Source organism: Pygocentrus nattereri, chromosome 11, assembly GCF_015220715.1.
Source record: "Pygocentrus nattereri isolate fPygNat1 chromosome 11, fPygNat1.pri, whole genome shotgun sequence".
Lineage (NCBI taxonomy): Eukaryota > Metazoa > Chordata > Actinopteri > Characiformes > Serrasalmidae > Pygocentrus > Pygocentrus nattereri.
The window spans coordinates 36,965,022-36,980,563 of record NC_051221.1 but is presented as its reverse complement, the minus strand read 5'-3'; the positions used below and the strand labels follow the sequence as shown (position 1 = coordinate 36,980,563).

Sequence of the window (15,542 nt, the reverse complement as noted above, 5' to 3'; positions counted from 1 at the left end):
GACGTTCCAGCTCATTCGTTTTGGCTCATGAGAAACCGTTTTAGAGATTCTTGTTTTAAGGTGAGGTATCATTGATTATGCAGAGCACATTAAATCTCAAATGTTTAATAAAGGTAAATCATTTTATTTCAAAAGAAAAGTGGTTATTGCTTCAAAAAAAAAATCAGCAAGTAAGATCTGGTTACCCTGCCAAGAACTGAGCTGAAATGAACAAGATCACTACAAGATCAGCGGACCTGCTTTCAGTGGTGGGCAGTTACATGGCTGCAAGACCACAACACTGGATAGTTCAGTGTTTTTCCCACATATAATTCAATACCCAGAGTTCAATAACGTCTTTACACTGATCAATAAGTCTGCAGTCTCGCTTTCTGTAAACAAAAGGTTGATTAATTTTAGAAGTTGTGGATTCCTGGTCGAAAAATAACTGATTCACATTAGTTTGAGTGTAATGAGAACTGTGCCTACATTTGGTTTGGCATCCAGCATTACAGGATGGAAAGTGCTGTGAACATTTAACAGTAGTCTGACCTTTGTATGTCCTCGAGTACTGAAGCTGAGAGCATTAATAAGTTAAGTTGATACTTTTTTTAATCCCACCTCTGCATTTAACCCATCCATGAAGTGAAACACCACATACACACTAGGGGGCAGTGAGCACACTTGCCAAGAGCGGTGGGCAGCCCTATCCATGGCACCCGGGGAGCAATTGGGGGTTAGGTGTCTTGCTCAAGGACACCTCAGTCATGGACTGTTGGCGCTGGGGATCGAACCGCCGACCTTCAGGTCACAGGGCCAGTTCCCTAACCTCCAGCCCACAACTGCCCCAAATTATTATTGCCCCCATTATTGGTGTTAATTCCAGATATTAATAAATTAAATGTAACACTGGCCTATTGATTAAAAAAAAAAAAAAAAACAACATATGGAGGTATGAAAAAATATTTGCCCCTTTCTGATTTTCTGTATTGCTGCACGACTGTCACAATGAATGCTTCAGATCTTTGAACAGTGTAGTATCAGATGAAGACAAAACACTTTAAAATGATTCGTTTATTAAAGGGCCAAAGACCTCCAACACCACCTCATGAAAAAGTCATTTCCCATTTGAAACTGATAACCAATTCCTATTATTTGATATCAGCCTTTCAGATTGTTGCGGAGGAAATTTGAGCCCACTTTTCTGTGCGGAACTGCTTCATATTCAAAAATATCGCAAGCATGAACTGCTCGTTTTAGGTCCTGCCGCAGCATCTTTATTGGGTTTAGGTCAGGAGTTTGAGAAGATCGCTCCAAAACACTGATTCTGCTTTCTTTTCAGGTCTAAATGATTGTTTTGCTGCACAACTTTTGCATTTCAGTTTAAGTTTCATCTAAAGGACAGACGCTGTCCTCAAGAATTCTTTGATACAGAACAGAATTCATGGTTCATTCAATAATAGCAGCTTTTCAATGTATGTTCATTCAGTTGAATCTCATTATCAACTAAATTAGTTAATTGTGTATCTAAGGGGGGAGGGGGGGCAATTAACTAACATGCTCCTCAAATAAATGGAATAATATAATTAAAAGATTTTGTGTTTGTAAAGATTGAGATTAGATTAAGTGACCCTTATTAGTCCCACAATGGGGAAATTTCACCTCTGCATTTTGAACCCCTTCATGCAGTGAAACACCATACACACTAGTGAACACACACTAGGGGGCAGTGAGCACACTTACCCGGAGCGTTGGGTAGCCCTATACGCAGCACCCGGGGCACAGTTGGGGTTTGGGTTCCTCAGGGGCACTTCAGTCATGTCCCGTCGGCTCAGGGGATCAAACCGGCGACCTTCCGGTCACAGAACTGGTTCCCTAACCTCCAGCCCATGACTGCCCCCTACTTTTACAAAATACTTTTCTTTTAAGATCTAAAACTCTTCACTGAGACTAATGTGGATCACTCTAAGAGATTAGTTCAGACTGAGATCCCGCAGTTCAGAAAAAATAAAAGTTAAGGACTCAGACTTTAGATATTTACAGGGGTTGGGTTACGACCTATTTAAACCCAAGGTATTAATAAAGATAGTAATAAACTAAATACTTACAAAATCATTCGATTTCTTCTAAAGAGAAGTTGAAAGATTTATATTAACCTTGAGTTTAACGTTTCAATAAATAACTCTTTTTAAAATGCTGTCCTACGTTTTTCATGTTATTACTGAGTGTTTTATTCCATAGGTGGAGCCTTATTTTAGCCACACCCCTGTATTTTGGAGCAGGTAGTGAGACTGCATCCCTGTCCCTGGTGAGCGCATGGTGAGCGGTTAGATGTCACTGTTTTGAAGTAAATGTGTCCCAAAGTCTGAAAATCAGTGTGTAACATTGAGAATAATCTCTAATAAAACACATTTTCTGCAGCTAAGTAAGTTTTTGTGTTTTCATGAAAAGTAATATGATTTTATGAGTGAACAGCTTCTCAAAGCGGTCATTTTTGAGCTCTGCTCAAAACGAGCTAAAATTGTTACTCCCAAAACAGTCACCTCTGAAATATTTGGCAAAAGTGTGGAAGATTATTTTGGAAGTGACAAAAAGTACGGCTCAATCATTTATTTAAATAAAATAAACATAATCAAGGTATGAGTAAATTTATATTTCAAGTCAGTTAAAAGTCAGTGTTTTAAACAATTCAGTAGAATGACCCATACAATAATAGAGACCATCAGGGAGAGGGGCCAAAGAATTTTTCACAGCAGTGTAGGTAATATGTATGGGTTCAGATGAGAGGCAGAATAACCCTATGTTTAACTAAAGAGTCAGGCTGGTAGGATGACCGCAGGCTACTCCGACTAGTATCCTCAAACGCAGTTTCCACACTACATACTCGTCCGACACACAAACCTCAGACTTTAGTGGCTAAATGGCTCAAAGATCATCTTATTATTCTTCTCTCAAACTCTGTCCTCAAATGACGCACTGAAGTCATGAAATACACACACTACTGACTGCTATTAGCCCTGATGAGACCAATTCAACACACTCCTGTAAAACCCTACTGTGATGAGCAAACAGCTGTTTGCTATACTCTTTTAGAATAAGCTGTTCATTAAGATCACGTTGCTGACACTGAAATACTAAAATAAATTCAACAAGGAATAAACTTGGCACATGATGAAAACGATTCACACCCCCCCTCAGCATCCTGTCTCCAGGCTGCATCGCATGACTTCATCTACATCACAGTGTCAGCGCTGCAGGGTGCCTTAATAACCCCAGGATACACTCCATTTACAGCACTTACACTATTTACAGCACACGCACACCATTTATAATGTTGTATATGTATATATATATATATATATATATATATATATATATATATATATATATGTGTGTGTGTGTGTGTGTGTGTGTGTATATATATATATATATCTCGCAGAGCAGACAGACATACACAATCACACACACACACTCACACCTAGGGGCAATGTAGCATGTCCAATCGGCCTAACATATCATCTACATCGCTGTTGTCAGGACAAAACCTCTTATCTCCATTTTTGATATTTTTCAGTTTCTGGAATAATTTGAAATGACCTGTCACCCTTTACATTGTATGTAAATTTCATAATGAATGGAGCAAAAGAAACGACCCAAAATGACTTGGAAAATGCTTCTGGTTCCATTGACTTACATTAAAAGTAAAGGAGGTTTTTTCCTTCTCCTGTAAAGTCTCCATTTTAAAGATACGAGGTTTTCTTCCAACAGCAATATATATATATATATATATATATATATATATATATATATACACACATATTCAGAGTGCTAGTGATTCCAAATGATTGCACATAAACCTTCCAATTTCTTTACAGTGGTGATAGAAACCAGGTGTCAATGTGTATACTATATATGGCTATGTCTATATGTCTATATAAGGGCAACACTATATGCACTACGTTTTATAAACCACCTTTGACATGCAATATTCACAAAGTACAGAGCAGTAAATCTGAAAAAACAACAACAAAAAAAACAAACCCAAAACGATTTCTTTGCTCTTTGCCTTACGATGTCTTGCACGTACTTCGCAAATCTGTTCGGTACCATAAATGGATTTAAAAGGTACATCTTTTTTTTGTAGAACGATGGTGAAACTGTCTCGGACATCAGGCAGTGTATTTATGACTGAGGGAGCTTTCAGTGGCATTAAACTCCTCAGACGTCTGGTTCCCATCACCACCACTGTGAACAAATCTGACTCCCTAAATTTCTCCATAACAGTGTTTCACATCAAACCACTCTGAATGACTCTTTTTACATTTAACCAGTTAAACGTGCAGAAATTCTGAAACATGAGACAGTATTGAGTGGTAGCAGCGTTCTGAATGCAACTTATGCTTTATGTGCAACGAACCTACAACAGGTGTCTAAATCAGCTATTAATGTTCGGAGTTCTGTGTGAATCAGTTGTTCTGTTGATAGCTGGTGAATTACTTTTAGGTATTTGGCTCAAGGAGTCAGTTTTAGTGTCTTAAGTGATTCAGGAAATCTAACCAACAAGTGGTGGAGCTGCATAGCTCATTAATTCTACATAAACGATAAAAGCATCATTTTATTTTCACTCTGGTAGGCTCTATATGACGTAACAGGGCTTAAGTGTGGTTACATGCAGTCCTACACTTATAAGTGACTCAGTCTGCCTATTTATTTCACTATAGACCAGTGATTTTAGGGCAGTACTGCCATCTAGTGCCTGCAGATGAATTAAGAGTGGATGTAAGCATTAAAATGAGTCTTTGTCATTATTAAAGAGCTGATTATAAACATTTCACTGATGAATATTAGGTGCAAAGACTCCTCACGGTGTCACAGGAATGAATATCTCCCTCTGCAAAACTGTCTTAGTGATTACATCAGCTTGGAAGAAACATCTGAAATGAATATAAAGCACAGCTAAAACACAGCAAATAAAGGTCTGCAGATGTTTTAGCATCTTGTGCAATATCATCATAATGTATGTACTTACACATTTTCTGTTGATGTGTAGTTCGTTTGAACAAGAACCCACCCCCACCCCCCAAATTGTGGATTGTCTCAAGCATGCGGGCTTTGTGATCTGAGGCCCACCACCCCAGGAGTTAGAGACCCTCAGTGCTGCCCAGAAAGTCGTCGCGGCTTTTGCTTTAGTTAACGATATTACTTTGCTGAACGGTAGTCATCTTTCCCCTCTGCTTCTCAATAAACTAACAGCCAAAATAAAAAAAAACATGATCCTAGTCATTTTCTTAATATTACAGCACGATCACTGTTAAAAACCTAAATCATTCAACAGAATAAGCTATATAGCTGATTACTAAATGCATGTAGATATCTGCAGAATAACGCCACATATTTATATAATGTATTTACTGGTTAAACAAACCTCTTAAGGTTTAATATTTCATGCCATTTCATCAAATATTTCAAAATGAACAGCATTATAATCATCATCATATCATTATCTACTCTGCTGTAGTGAAGCATATCAGCACTTCTAGTGGCGCTCACGGCGTTTTAGCGCTAGAGGGCGCTGTTTACCGCAGTTTAATGACTCCCCGGAGGACTCTCAAGGCAAATCTGTCCGGCCGTCTTTCACTTGACACTAACTGCTGAAGTCAGATCGTTGTACAAATGTCTTTTCTCCGAGTCAGTATTACAATGTCTGTAGAAACATTAGGGAACCTGCAATATGCAGAGCTGGTGCTTCAGGAACCCGGCGAAGTGGGCTCGAGATGCAAAGCGGAGTGTTAACGTTAAGAACAGCGACTGTCATTTTGATTTGGTTCCATTTAGAACCGATACCATGAGAGCGGGACACGGCTGCGTTAGTGTGGGAAACCGAAACGAAGGCCACTAGAACGGCTGAAAGTAGGCAGGTTCGGCTGCCAGACCCCGTATTTCACTACTATGATTCTGCTCGACCTGGTTGTTACTGTAGGTTTCTAAGGCCACTCTGAGCGGGTGGGTCACCGACTTCAGGTCTCACCGCCTCCGATTCCCTCTCGGATTACCAGCCGGCAGCTAGATAAACTAAACTAGCCCGACGCTGAAATGAGAAGTACATTTACTTCCAAAAGCACACGCTAAAGAACCGGCAGAGTTAACGGGCAGGACGTCGCGTTGTAGTTAATTGGGTTCGGACGTGAATTCGGAAAGACGTTAAGCTAAGACGCTAACAGGCGTTTACAGCGCGAGCGCGGCGAGTTTCCACAGAGATGCTAACTGCTAACGCGAGCGAGCTAACGGAGGTCGGCGGTTTGAAAGCGGCTATGAAGCTGCCGCGGCTTGGACTCCTGAATAAAGCGGTCTGGCTCGCCGTGCCTGGTCTAAACCCGTTCTGGCTGGCTGTCGACTGATTCGTTTTCCCTCACACAGCAGGTCTGTGTGTGTGAGTGTCGAGAGCAGTCGTTACAGCGAGCTCAGAACCGACGTAGCCTAACGGAAGCTGAGCTGAGCGGTCCGCTCGCTTTGGCGGAGCTGCTGCCGCCGGTGCCGCGGCGGAGGTCGGGCGGCGCGGCGCAAATCCGCGTTTCACAAAAGTCGCGCAAAAACGGGTTTTTTTTTCTGCGAACGGGAACAGGTTTTTGTCGAGTCCTTCGCCTCGTCAGTGTGACAAAATGGGGTCTTTGGTGTTGAGCTCCGCCATTTTGTGACAGACCGCGCTGCTCCGCTCAAAGGGGAGCGTGTAATGGTTGAATGTAGTAAAGCCGTCAAGTAGAGAGAGACACACGCCTGGCAGCGAGGAGGAGGAGGAGGAGGAGAAGGGATCAGCAGCAATTTACACTTAGGCCACCACACACCACCCAGCCTTCACTACTCCGCTGAGCTCTAAGACAGTCAGTCCACCCCCTAACTCCAGTACAAAACTCCCAGCGAAGTCGCTAATGGGTGTTTTCGGTGCGGACAGACCTGATCCCCCCACCACAGAGCACAAGTGCGAGCACGCCGCTCGGGCTCCGTCCTGCTTTCGTCGCCAACACAGTCGTGTCTTAGTCGGGCAGTCATAGACGAGCCGTCACACAATAACACGTGTAGCACTGAAGATGAAATTAAGATCATTGCTGGAACCAAGTGACACTTTCTACAGACATAAACAAAGACTCTCAGGTTCATAAATCGACAGATATTTCATGAAGCTTTCTTTTTTTATGTTGTATAATTGATGCATTCGTACTCTCCCCCCAACACCTTGAACCTCAGCTCTGTGTAGGCATAATAATAACGGCAGTAATAAAGGCGTGAATGTTATTATTGCTGATGTTATCCTTAATTTGTCATTAGTGCTATTTTGTTATGTTTTCATGAGTGTTTTTTTTATTCAGCAAAATGTTCTTTTACTGTGGGCTGAATGAGTGATTGTAACTTTCCAGCGGTGGTCTCATATCCCCCCTCACTGTGTTTTCACAGCCGTTTTGAGGACGGAGCAGTGCCGTATCTAACCTGCCGGCTCGTGTGGATTTTTTGTTCGTGTGGTGTGAATGGAGAGTCTTTCCCCCTCCCCCACCGACGCTCGCCACTTTGTTCTGTTTTAACGGATCTCGGAAGTTTCAGATGAGCCCTAAAAAAACGAAAAAAAAAAAAACAGAAAACACTGTCTGTCTATTGTTCCGCCGAGGCGGCTCGGCTGCTGCAGTACCTGTGCTGGCGGCGCGGGGGCGCTGCAGAGCGGCCAGGGCCCGCGGCCTCGCTCGGGTCTTTTTGTCTGAGAACTGGATCCCGCTCCAGTGTGTGTGTGTGTGAGTGAGAGAGTGTGTTAATGCCGCCGCGTCTGTAGCACACTGTCAAAACCACTCCAAAAAGCCAACACGGCCAGCGGCCAGCACGGTCTTCATTTTTACCGCTCGTGCCATGGCAACGCTGGTTTGCCGCTGAATCCGAGCGTTATTCCGATGTTTTGGCCGAAGTTAGAGCGGGCTCGGATCGGGTTTGTTTTCTGTGTGGCTCCTCTCAACAGTCCTCATTAGCGAGCTGGCGCTCTGCTCTCTCCCTTCGCCGTTTCTTCAGCTAACTTTTTAAACACTCAGCCTCGCGAATGACTGAGCGCCGCCGGAGCATGGGATCCCCGGCGGCTTAGGAAGCGAAGCAGCCCGGGTTTTGACCGCTTTTGAGGATCCGAAACGATGGCAAACTCGACGGGAAAAAGCCTACCCGACCAGCGGAGGAAAGGACTAGCTTTCCTGGACGAGCTGCGGCAATTTCACCAAAGCAGAGGGTGAGAAGAGGGGGGGATGCCTTTTATTTCACCAAATAAAAAACTTCAGACTGCAAAACTCGCCCGCCCGCTCGCCGGAGCGTTCAGTTCGGTTCCCGTGCTTAACCGAGTGTGCTTTCTCTCTCTTCAGATCGCCGTTTAAGAAGGTCCCGGTGGTGGGTGGAAAGGAGCTGGACCTGAGCGCTCTCTACTCGAGAGTCGTCTCTTTAGGAGGCTTCGCTAAGGTGAGTGAGTGAGCGCGACCAAAAGTGCCGATAAATTACCCTCTCCGGAGCTCCCTGCCCGCCGCTCCAGCCGCCGGTTCGGGCCGGGAGTGCTGGGAAATTTCGCCGATTTCCAGCCCGAGTTTTGGGGCGATAAAATGGCCTTGTGTGCTGAAGCCTGTGTGCAGATGGAGAGCGGGTATGAATTGAAAGTCCTGGATGTTAGCGGCTCGGCTGCTCTGCCGGGCAGAGCGAGAGCAGTTTGAGCGACTCGAAACCAGCGGCCGAGGCTAAACATCGATTACCGGCGGCCAGCAGCGGGGGCTCGGCTCTCGGCCGCGCTTTCCTACCGCGCTCGCTTCGAGGAAGCTAGTAACTCGCTATAGCTCCTCTTTGGCTTCGTGGCTGTAGACTAAACCGTAGGCCTCACGGCAGGCCTGCTTTATTCGACACTGTAAATACTACATCGGACGAGCCCAAATACCCCCGCCGCCGCGGCTCTGCTCCACGGAGACGGTGTTTGGGCTCTCCTGTGTCCCCCAGAGCGTCGTTATGGCGCCTCGAGGGCGAGATATTTTTTGAGAAAGTGATGTTAGCTGTACTGCTAACGGTAGTTAGCAGGCTGCCTGATTCAAACTGTTGTAGTGTCTGTTGACCGGGCAGGCAGGCGAGCACGGTCGGCTCATCAGCTCGCATGTGCTTGTCAAATCGAAGAAATGCCGACTTTCTCAGAAGCTATTTTAGCCTGTAGGTGTCCACGGACTCATTGAACGTGTGTTTTGTCTGTTTTTCTCCCTTTGTTTTTTTTTTTTTGGTTTGTTTCTTTTGTAGGTTTCTGACAAAAACCAGTGGTCCGAACTTGGCGAAGAGTTTAATTTCCCGAGGAGCTGCTCCAATGCTGCTTTTGTTTTAAAACAGTACTACCTTCGGTAAGTCCCTCTCTCTCTCTCTCTCTCCCTCTCTCTCTGACTCACTCACACTCTCTCTTTACCTCCTCAGCCATGTGTGCTCTATCCATCCGCCGTTTAACGGACATTCGGCTTTCCTCAAGTTCACACCTTGGATGTTGGTCGTTGATGCAGTTTTCAGTTTTTTGGGCATTAGGACACTTTTCTATCTTTCTTCTTTTTTTGGATACAAAAGGTTTGTTTAGTGCAGGTTTAAGCCGCGCAGTGTGCTCTCCACTCTAATTCAGGCTTTGTCAGTGTGTGGTTGTGGTGCCTGGACTTTTAGCATATGGCTTCTTGGAGCTGCAGAAGTAAACAGTGATGGAGCAGCATCAGCTTTCCAACACCGACCTCCTCTTATAGCCACATCACCTCTGCCTTTTAAAGCGCTGCTGTAAGGTTTAGTAAAGGCATCATCTGGCCAGGTGAGGGATTCAGCTACAAATAAGTCTTGTTGGTAGGTCACCGTGTCTTCCACAAGAACGTGGATCTCCCCCCCCTCATCTTTTGTTTAGTTACTGTAATGTGACTTACCGGCATGCTCAAATGACTTGTTCCAGATATCATGTAGAGTCTAACGGATGCCCCAGGCTTTGACATTCCTAAATGAATTTATTCTGAAATTAGACATTTTGTTTTACATTAAGTGCTCTGTGCAAGTGTCCTGTTGTGAAGTGAACTCTAAGAAATTTTACTTTAGTGGTATTTGAGTCTGAAGTGATGCTGTTTTATGGCTTCGTGCGCAAAGCAATGAAACGTTTTTGCATGTGCAGGTGAAAGTACTGAAATTGCACCAGAACATAGGCGTGTAAATTGACCGGGGTAACGTCTGGCAAGCGCTGAACCTGAGGTTTTCTCGGTGCTCCCCCTGTAAGGCTTGCAGTCGCTCCACGCTGCCTTGCCGCGCTCTCTAGTTGAGTAGGTTATGAGCGAGAGGGACTTGGCAGTGGAAGGCTGAAAGTGTGCCGGCAGCACAGGAGTTGTGCTACACCTGCCATGCAGCGGGTTAGAGTATAATTACCCTTCAGCACACAACACGCTCTGTTCTTCTGTCTGCACTCGTGTTCCAGATGAATCGGAAAAAAGCTCCGTCAGAGATGGGAGTGCGACTCGCTGCTTTGAAATGGCAGGAAAGTGAGGGATGCACAGCCAGAGGGAACTTGAGTCTGTCCGTAAATGAAGAGCTCATCCTGCAGCAGCCAGAGATGTTCTGTTTTGTCCTTGTCTCATCATGGCTGTTTATGTGAAGGGAGTACCACAGCCAGGAACTCTGAAAGTGCAGTCAGAGTGTTAATATGTTTAATCATGTCAAGAACTCTGGCCAAAATCAATTACAGTGTCCTGTCACACTTTTCTATCACTTTCAGCATGTGCTCCATGTTTAATTGGCTGAACGGAATATTTTGGTTCCAGTAAATTGTGAGCAGTTTTCAGAGAACTAGATTCTAGATTGTTTTAGGATTGTCTTGTCGAGGACCTGCTCGTTCTGTGGGACAGCACGACTCAGCAGAGTTATCTGAGTTCTAAGCGCAGGCCTAAAGCTGTTGGAGTTGGTGGGCAGAGAGGCTCAGAGGAAATCAAATGTCAGTGTCTGTGCCTTGTCATTTTTGATGTACAAAAGAAAGGAGACCTGTGGACAAACTCCAAGCCGTTACACGACTGCAATAGCGATGATGAAACAAGTGCTCATACTTGGTGCAAAAAGTGCAATAATATTTCAACAGTGGCCCAAAATGTTAGACTTATGTTTTGCTGTTCACAAAGCTTTGGCTGAGCCGTGTGTTAACAAGCGCCACACTTACTATCTGCTACCGTGTCAGTTCGGGGCTTGTAGCGGAATGCACTGAAAGCAAGTTAATTACCTTTATTTACAAAAGTGTATGTGGCCTTGACCTGACTGCTGATTTTATTTCAAAGGTAATCACTAAGCCTTTACATCCTGGATTATTTTAAGCAATTGTTCTGAAAGAGATTTCCTTGCAAAGCTGTGGAAACGGGACTGATATTAAGCTTTTGTAGCACATAGTACAAAACCAAAGTTGAGTGAGCGATGGTCCCTACTAGCCTGAAAATGAGACCACCTGGGTCAACAGAGATGCTTCCTTATTTTGCTTCCAATTTGCATATCCTGAAGTCATCCACCTGTTTGTAGAGTCATTGAGTAGAAGTATTTGGCTCTTTGTGCTGCCTAAAGTTCACGTTCAAGTTGGCAGGCACACCACGAACAGCTTATGTGTAGTAAATAGCACCTCCATAACCTCAAACAAGATGAATTACTGAAGTGTAAGCGTTAATCATAAACAAGTCACTTGTTTTTGAAGCTGGCCCAAGAGATTTCGGTGGTGGTACCGTCTTAAGTGGGAGTGTTTATCTCGGAGCATGTGCGCTGTGCTGTGGGTATTCTGTACGCTTGCACTTCTCTTTTTCTCCAGCTTGACTCTGGCTTAGGCCTAAATGATCACCCTCTGTGCAGACTTTAATGTTTCTGGCGGACAACGGAAAAAGGATTGTTCTGAAAATATTATCGGCCTTGATCCTGATCTGTGTTCACTATACGTTCAGCTGGAATGTCAAGTTATTTCTCTTCTTATGAAATTAAGCCTCATTGTTCACCACATTGCCTCCTCCTCCTCTAAAAGCACCCACAGGAATTGTTGCAGTGTTACCTCTGGTTGGAGTTACTGATATGATCATCATTTGCCTCTTATTTTATCATCTTGGTCATCTTTTAAGGAGACGTTGCTGCTGCTTGTGCATTTTTCTCTCTTTTCAGCAGATTTAGAGTTGCAGGTGTAGTTCCAGGTTTGTCCTAAGTTTGTGGAGAACTTTGAAGGGTATAGTGTTTTCGTGTTCAGTGTAGGCTGGGAGGGAGGCTGTGAGTGATTTGGTTTGGAGATCTCTGTCCAGCTTAGTTAATGGAGGTACACCTGTACATGTGTTACTGAAAAGGATGCTCATCTGTTATTGGTTCTGGATGCTGTGGCACTTAAGCCATAAGACAACATGTCTAATATAACGAGCCGAATGGATGTAGTGTCTCTTTTTATTGAGGCTGCAGGTTCTGAGAGCAGTAGTCGTCCGTTATGTCACCTGACAATGATACGATGTATATTAAAATATTTTTGGCTTTTGGTGAAACTGACATCTTGTGAATGCGTTTTTGGAATGTAACTGATGGTTCAGTGTTTGGTCTGGATGGTTTATTTTAAGAGGAGATTAAACCCGATCATGATGTACATCCCCGGTCTTCCCACGGTTGTTATGGTCAGCAAACGTGTGTGTTTCATTCAGCAGGAAATGACCACTGGTCCTAATTTACTTTGGTCTTTCCAGCAGGGCTGTTAAGAATGAAGATTTCCAGTATCACTGGGTCATCCACATGTTCAGTTAAGGCAAACACTGTCAGACTCCAGAAGGGGGCAGTATGTGTGCTGGTATTTACAGTCTTAGTAGTGTGTGAGTTAATTTGTAAAGGGGATGTCTGGTAATGGCATTGTGCTGTTCTGAGGAGGCATTACTTTGAGCAGTGGTTAACTCACATCGGTCATGCCCGTTTTGCTGCTCCAGTGGTAAAATATCTCTGGTACTGTGGACTGAGTGAAACTGATGGCTTGATTTTGTGTTTTTTGGCGGTTAATCTGATGAAATCTTTCTCCGAGGTATGTTCCACAGCCAGGCAAGCTTTGAATGTTCCAGAAGATTGGAGTTATATGATTTGCATACATTGCTTTCACCAGGCCCTGGATGCATGGCGTGGTTATATATCAGGTTGGTGCTGCAGGAGCACATTTATTTGCTATGGAGTCTGATGTAGGTATCGAATCTAGTACTTTCTTGAGCGATCGAACCATTCCAGTGCAGGGTATCTATATCAGGCCGATAGCAGACAATGCAGGATCGAACAGTGGAGGGCAAAAGAGTGAATCTGATTCAGTCCTGTATCCTGAAATAGCTGCATTCACACTGTTTGATCTGTAGATATGAGCTGTGCATCTCTGTTTGAGTAGTTTGAGAATGATCGTCTTTAGATGTTCATCTTAAGTGAAGTGCTTAATTAAGAATAGCGAAATTTAAAGCCAAGTAGGGTAGAACTTCGCACAAAATACTGTGGTGAAATGTATTGTTGGGATGTGTTGTTAAACTGGTTTAAGTAGGATGTGGTTTTAGTCTCCTTCTCGTATTCCCGTTGCATGTCCTCAGCAAAACTTAACCATAATTAGGGAGATTTTCGATATTTGCTCTGAAGACTATTTTTGTTAGAACAAAGGCAACCCCCCCCCCATGTTGTGTATGTAAATCACAGAATTAACACATTTTTATGCACTGTCTTAGTGATTGTAATCTAGCACCTTTTGAAAGCATCTAGCCAGCGCAGTGAGAGCTAACCAGACTAAATTACAGCCTCGGTATGGTGGAGTTGGTTTTAACACTGTCAAGCATCCAAAAGTAAACAACGAGAGCTCGATTCGTTTCCCGCTATAGCTTGACAAGTTGTCTTTAGAAGCTTGATCTTCATGAAGAATATGCTGTAGATACTATTAAATAAAACATAGTTCAATTTTGTACTGATATTTGCTCTTCTGCATTGTGGTCAGAAATAAATTTGCCGTATTGACGCAGCCTCGTTTCACCAGTCAAATTTTTTAATGTATATCTATGTTTTTATGTGTGTAGCTTAGAAAGCTTGTATTATTCAAACAGCGTAGATCTGTATTGAACTGGTTGTGCTTTCATCGATTCACGAGACATTTTAAGCTGCTAGTACAGCTAACCCCTCGGTCTGTTACGTTTGACTTGAATTGTTCATCAATGGTAGGTGCGAGAGACAGTTTTTTCATTGGAGCAGAGGTGTGTAGGCTGTTTGTGACAAAAAAGCTCTAATCTTGAATGCTTCTCATATTTGTACCACACTAAGGCTGAATGATTCTGTGAAGACATGTAATTGTGATTTTTCTGACAAATTACTGATGGAAATGCGAAAAATTGTACAATTTCGATGTGTAGAACATTTTTTTTCAGCCCTACACTGCTAAGATCAGTATCTGCACCGGCCAGTATTTAAGATTTCAGTATTCTTTGGAGTTTAAGGATGAGGTATCATGTCATCTCTTGTTTGTATCTGCTGTTGAAGGAGACATTGACAGAAAGCATTGACTGTGGAGTTGAATTTGAGCGTATGACGAGAGAGAGACAGGCAGGCCGAGAGAGAGAGAGAGAGAGAGAGAGAGAGAGAGAGAGAGAGAGAGAGAGAGAGAGAGAGAGAGAGAGAGAGAGGCAGAGAGAGAGAGAGAGGCAGAGAGGCAGAGAGAGAGAGAGAGAGACAGGCGGAGAGAGAGAGAGACAGACAGGCAGAGAGAGAGAGAGAGACACAGACAGGCAGAGAGAGAGAGACAGACAGGCAGAGAGAGAGAGAGAGAGACACAGACAGGCAGAGAGAGAGAGACACAGACAGGCAGAGAGAGAGAGAGAGAGAGAGAGACACAGAGAGAGACAGACAGGCAGAGAGAGAGAGAGAGAGAGAGACACAGAGAGAGACAGACAGGCAGAGAGAGAGAGAGAGAGACACAGAGAGAGACAGACAGGCAGAGAGAGAGAGAGAGAGACAGACAGGCAGAGAGAGAGAGAGAGAGAGAGACACAGAGAGAGACAGGCAGAGAGAGAGACACAGAGAGAGACAGGCGGGGAGAGAGAGAGAGACAGGCGGGCAGAGAGAGAGAGACAGGCAGAGAGAGAGAGAGAGAGAGGCAGAGAGAGAGAGAGAGGCAGAGAGAGAGAGAGAGGCAGAGAGAGAGAGACAGGCAGAGAGAGAGACAGGCAGAGAGAGAGACACAGAGAGAGACAGGCAGAGAGAGAGACAGGCAGAGAGAGAGAGAGAGAGACACAGACAGGCAGAGAGAGAGAGAGAGAGAGAGACACAGAGAGAGACAGACAGGCAGAGAGAGAGAGAGAGAGAGAGACACAGAGAGAGACAGACAGGCAGAGAGAGAGAGAGAGAGAGACACAGAGAGAGACAGACAGGCAGAGAGAGAGACACAGACAGGCAGAGAGAGAGAGAGAGAGAGACACAGAGAGAGACAGGCAGAGAGAGAGACACAGAGAGAGACAGGCGGGGAGAGAGAGAGAGACAGGCGGGCAGAGAGAGAGAGACAGGCAGAGAGA

The 15,542-nt window shown here is 44.3% G+C and overlaps 1 protein-coding gene across 1 annotated transcript in view; it reads left to right on the top strand.

Annotated features, from left to right (window-relative positions):
* The first annotated feature begins 8,141 nt into the window (after nucleotides 1–8,141).
* arid2 (AT rich interactive domain 2 (ARID, RFX-like)) overlaps nucleotides 8,142–15,542 on the top strand; it is a 49,337-nt gene continuing 41,936 nt past the window's right edge. The window contains exons 1-3 of the mRNA XM_017685970.2: nucleotides 8,142–8,233; nucleotides 8,364–8,457; nucleotides 9,268–9,365. Of these exons, the coding sequence (XP_017541459.1) occupies nucleotides 8,142–8,233; nucleotides 8,364–8,457; nucleotides 9,268–9,365 (284 nt within the window). The remainder of the gene's footprint in view (nucleotides 8,234–8,363; nucleotides 8,458–9,267; nucleotides 9,366–15,542) is intronic.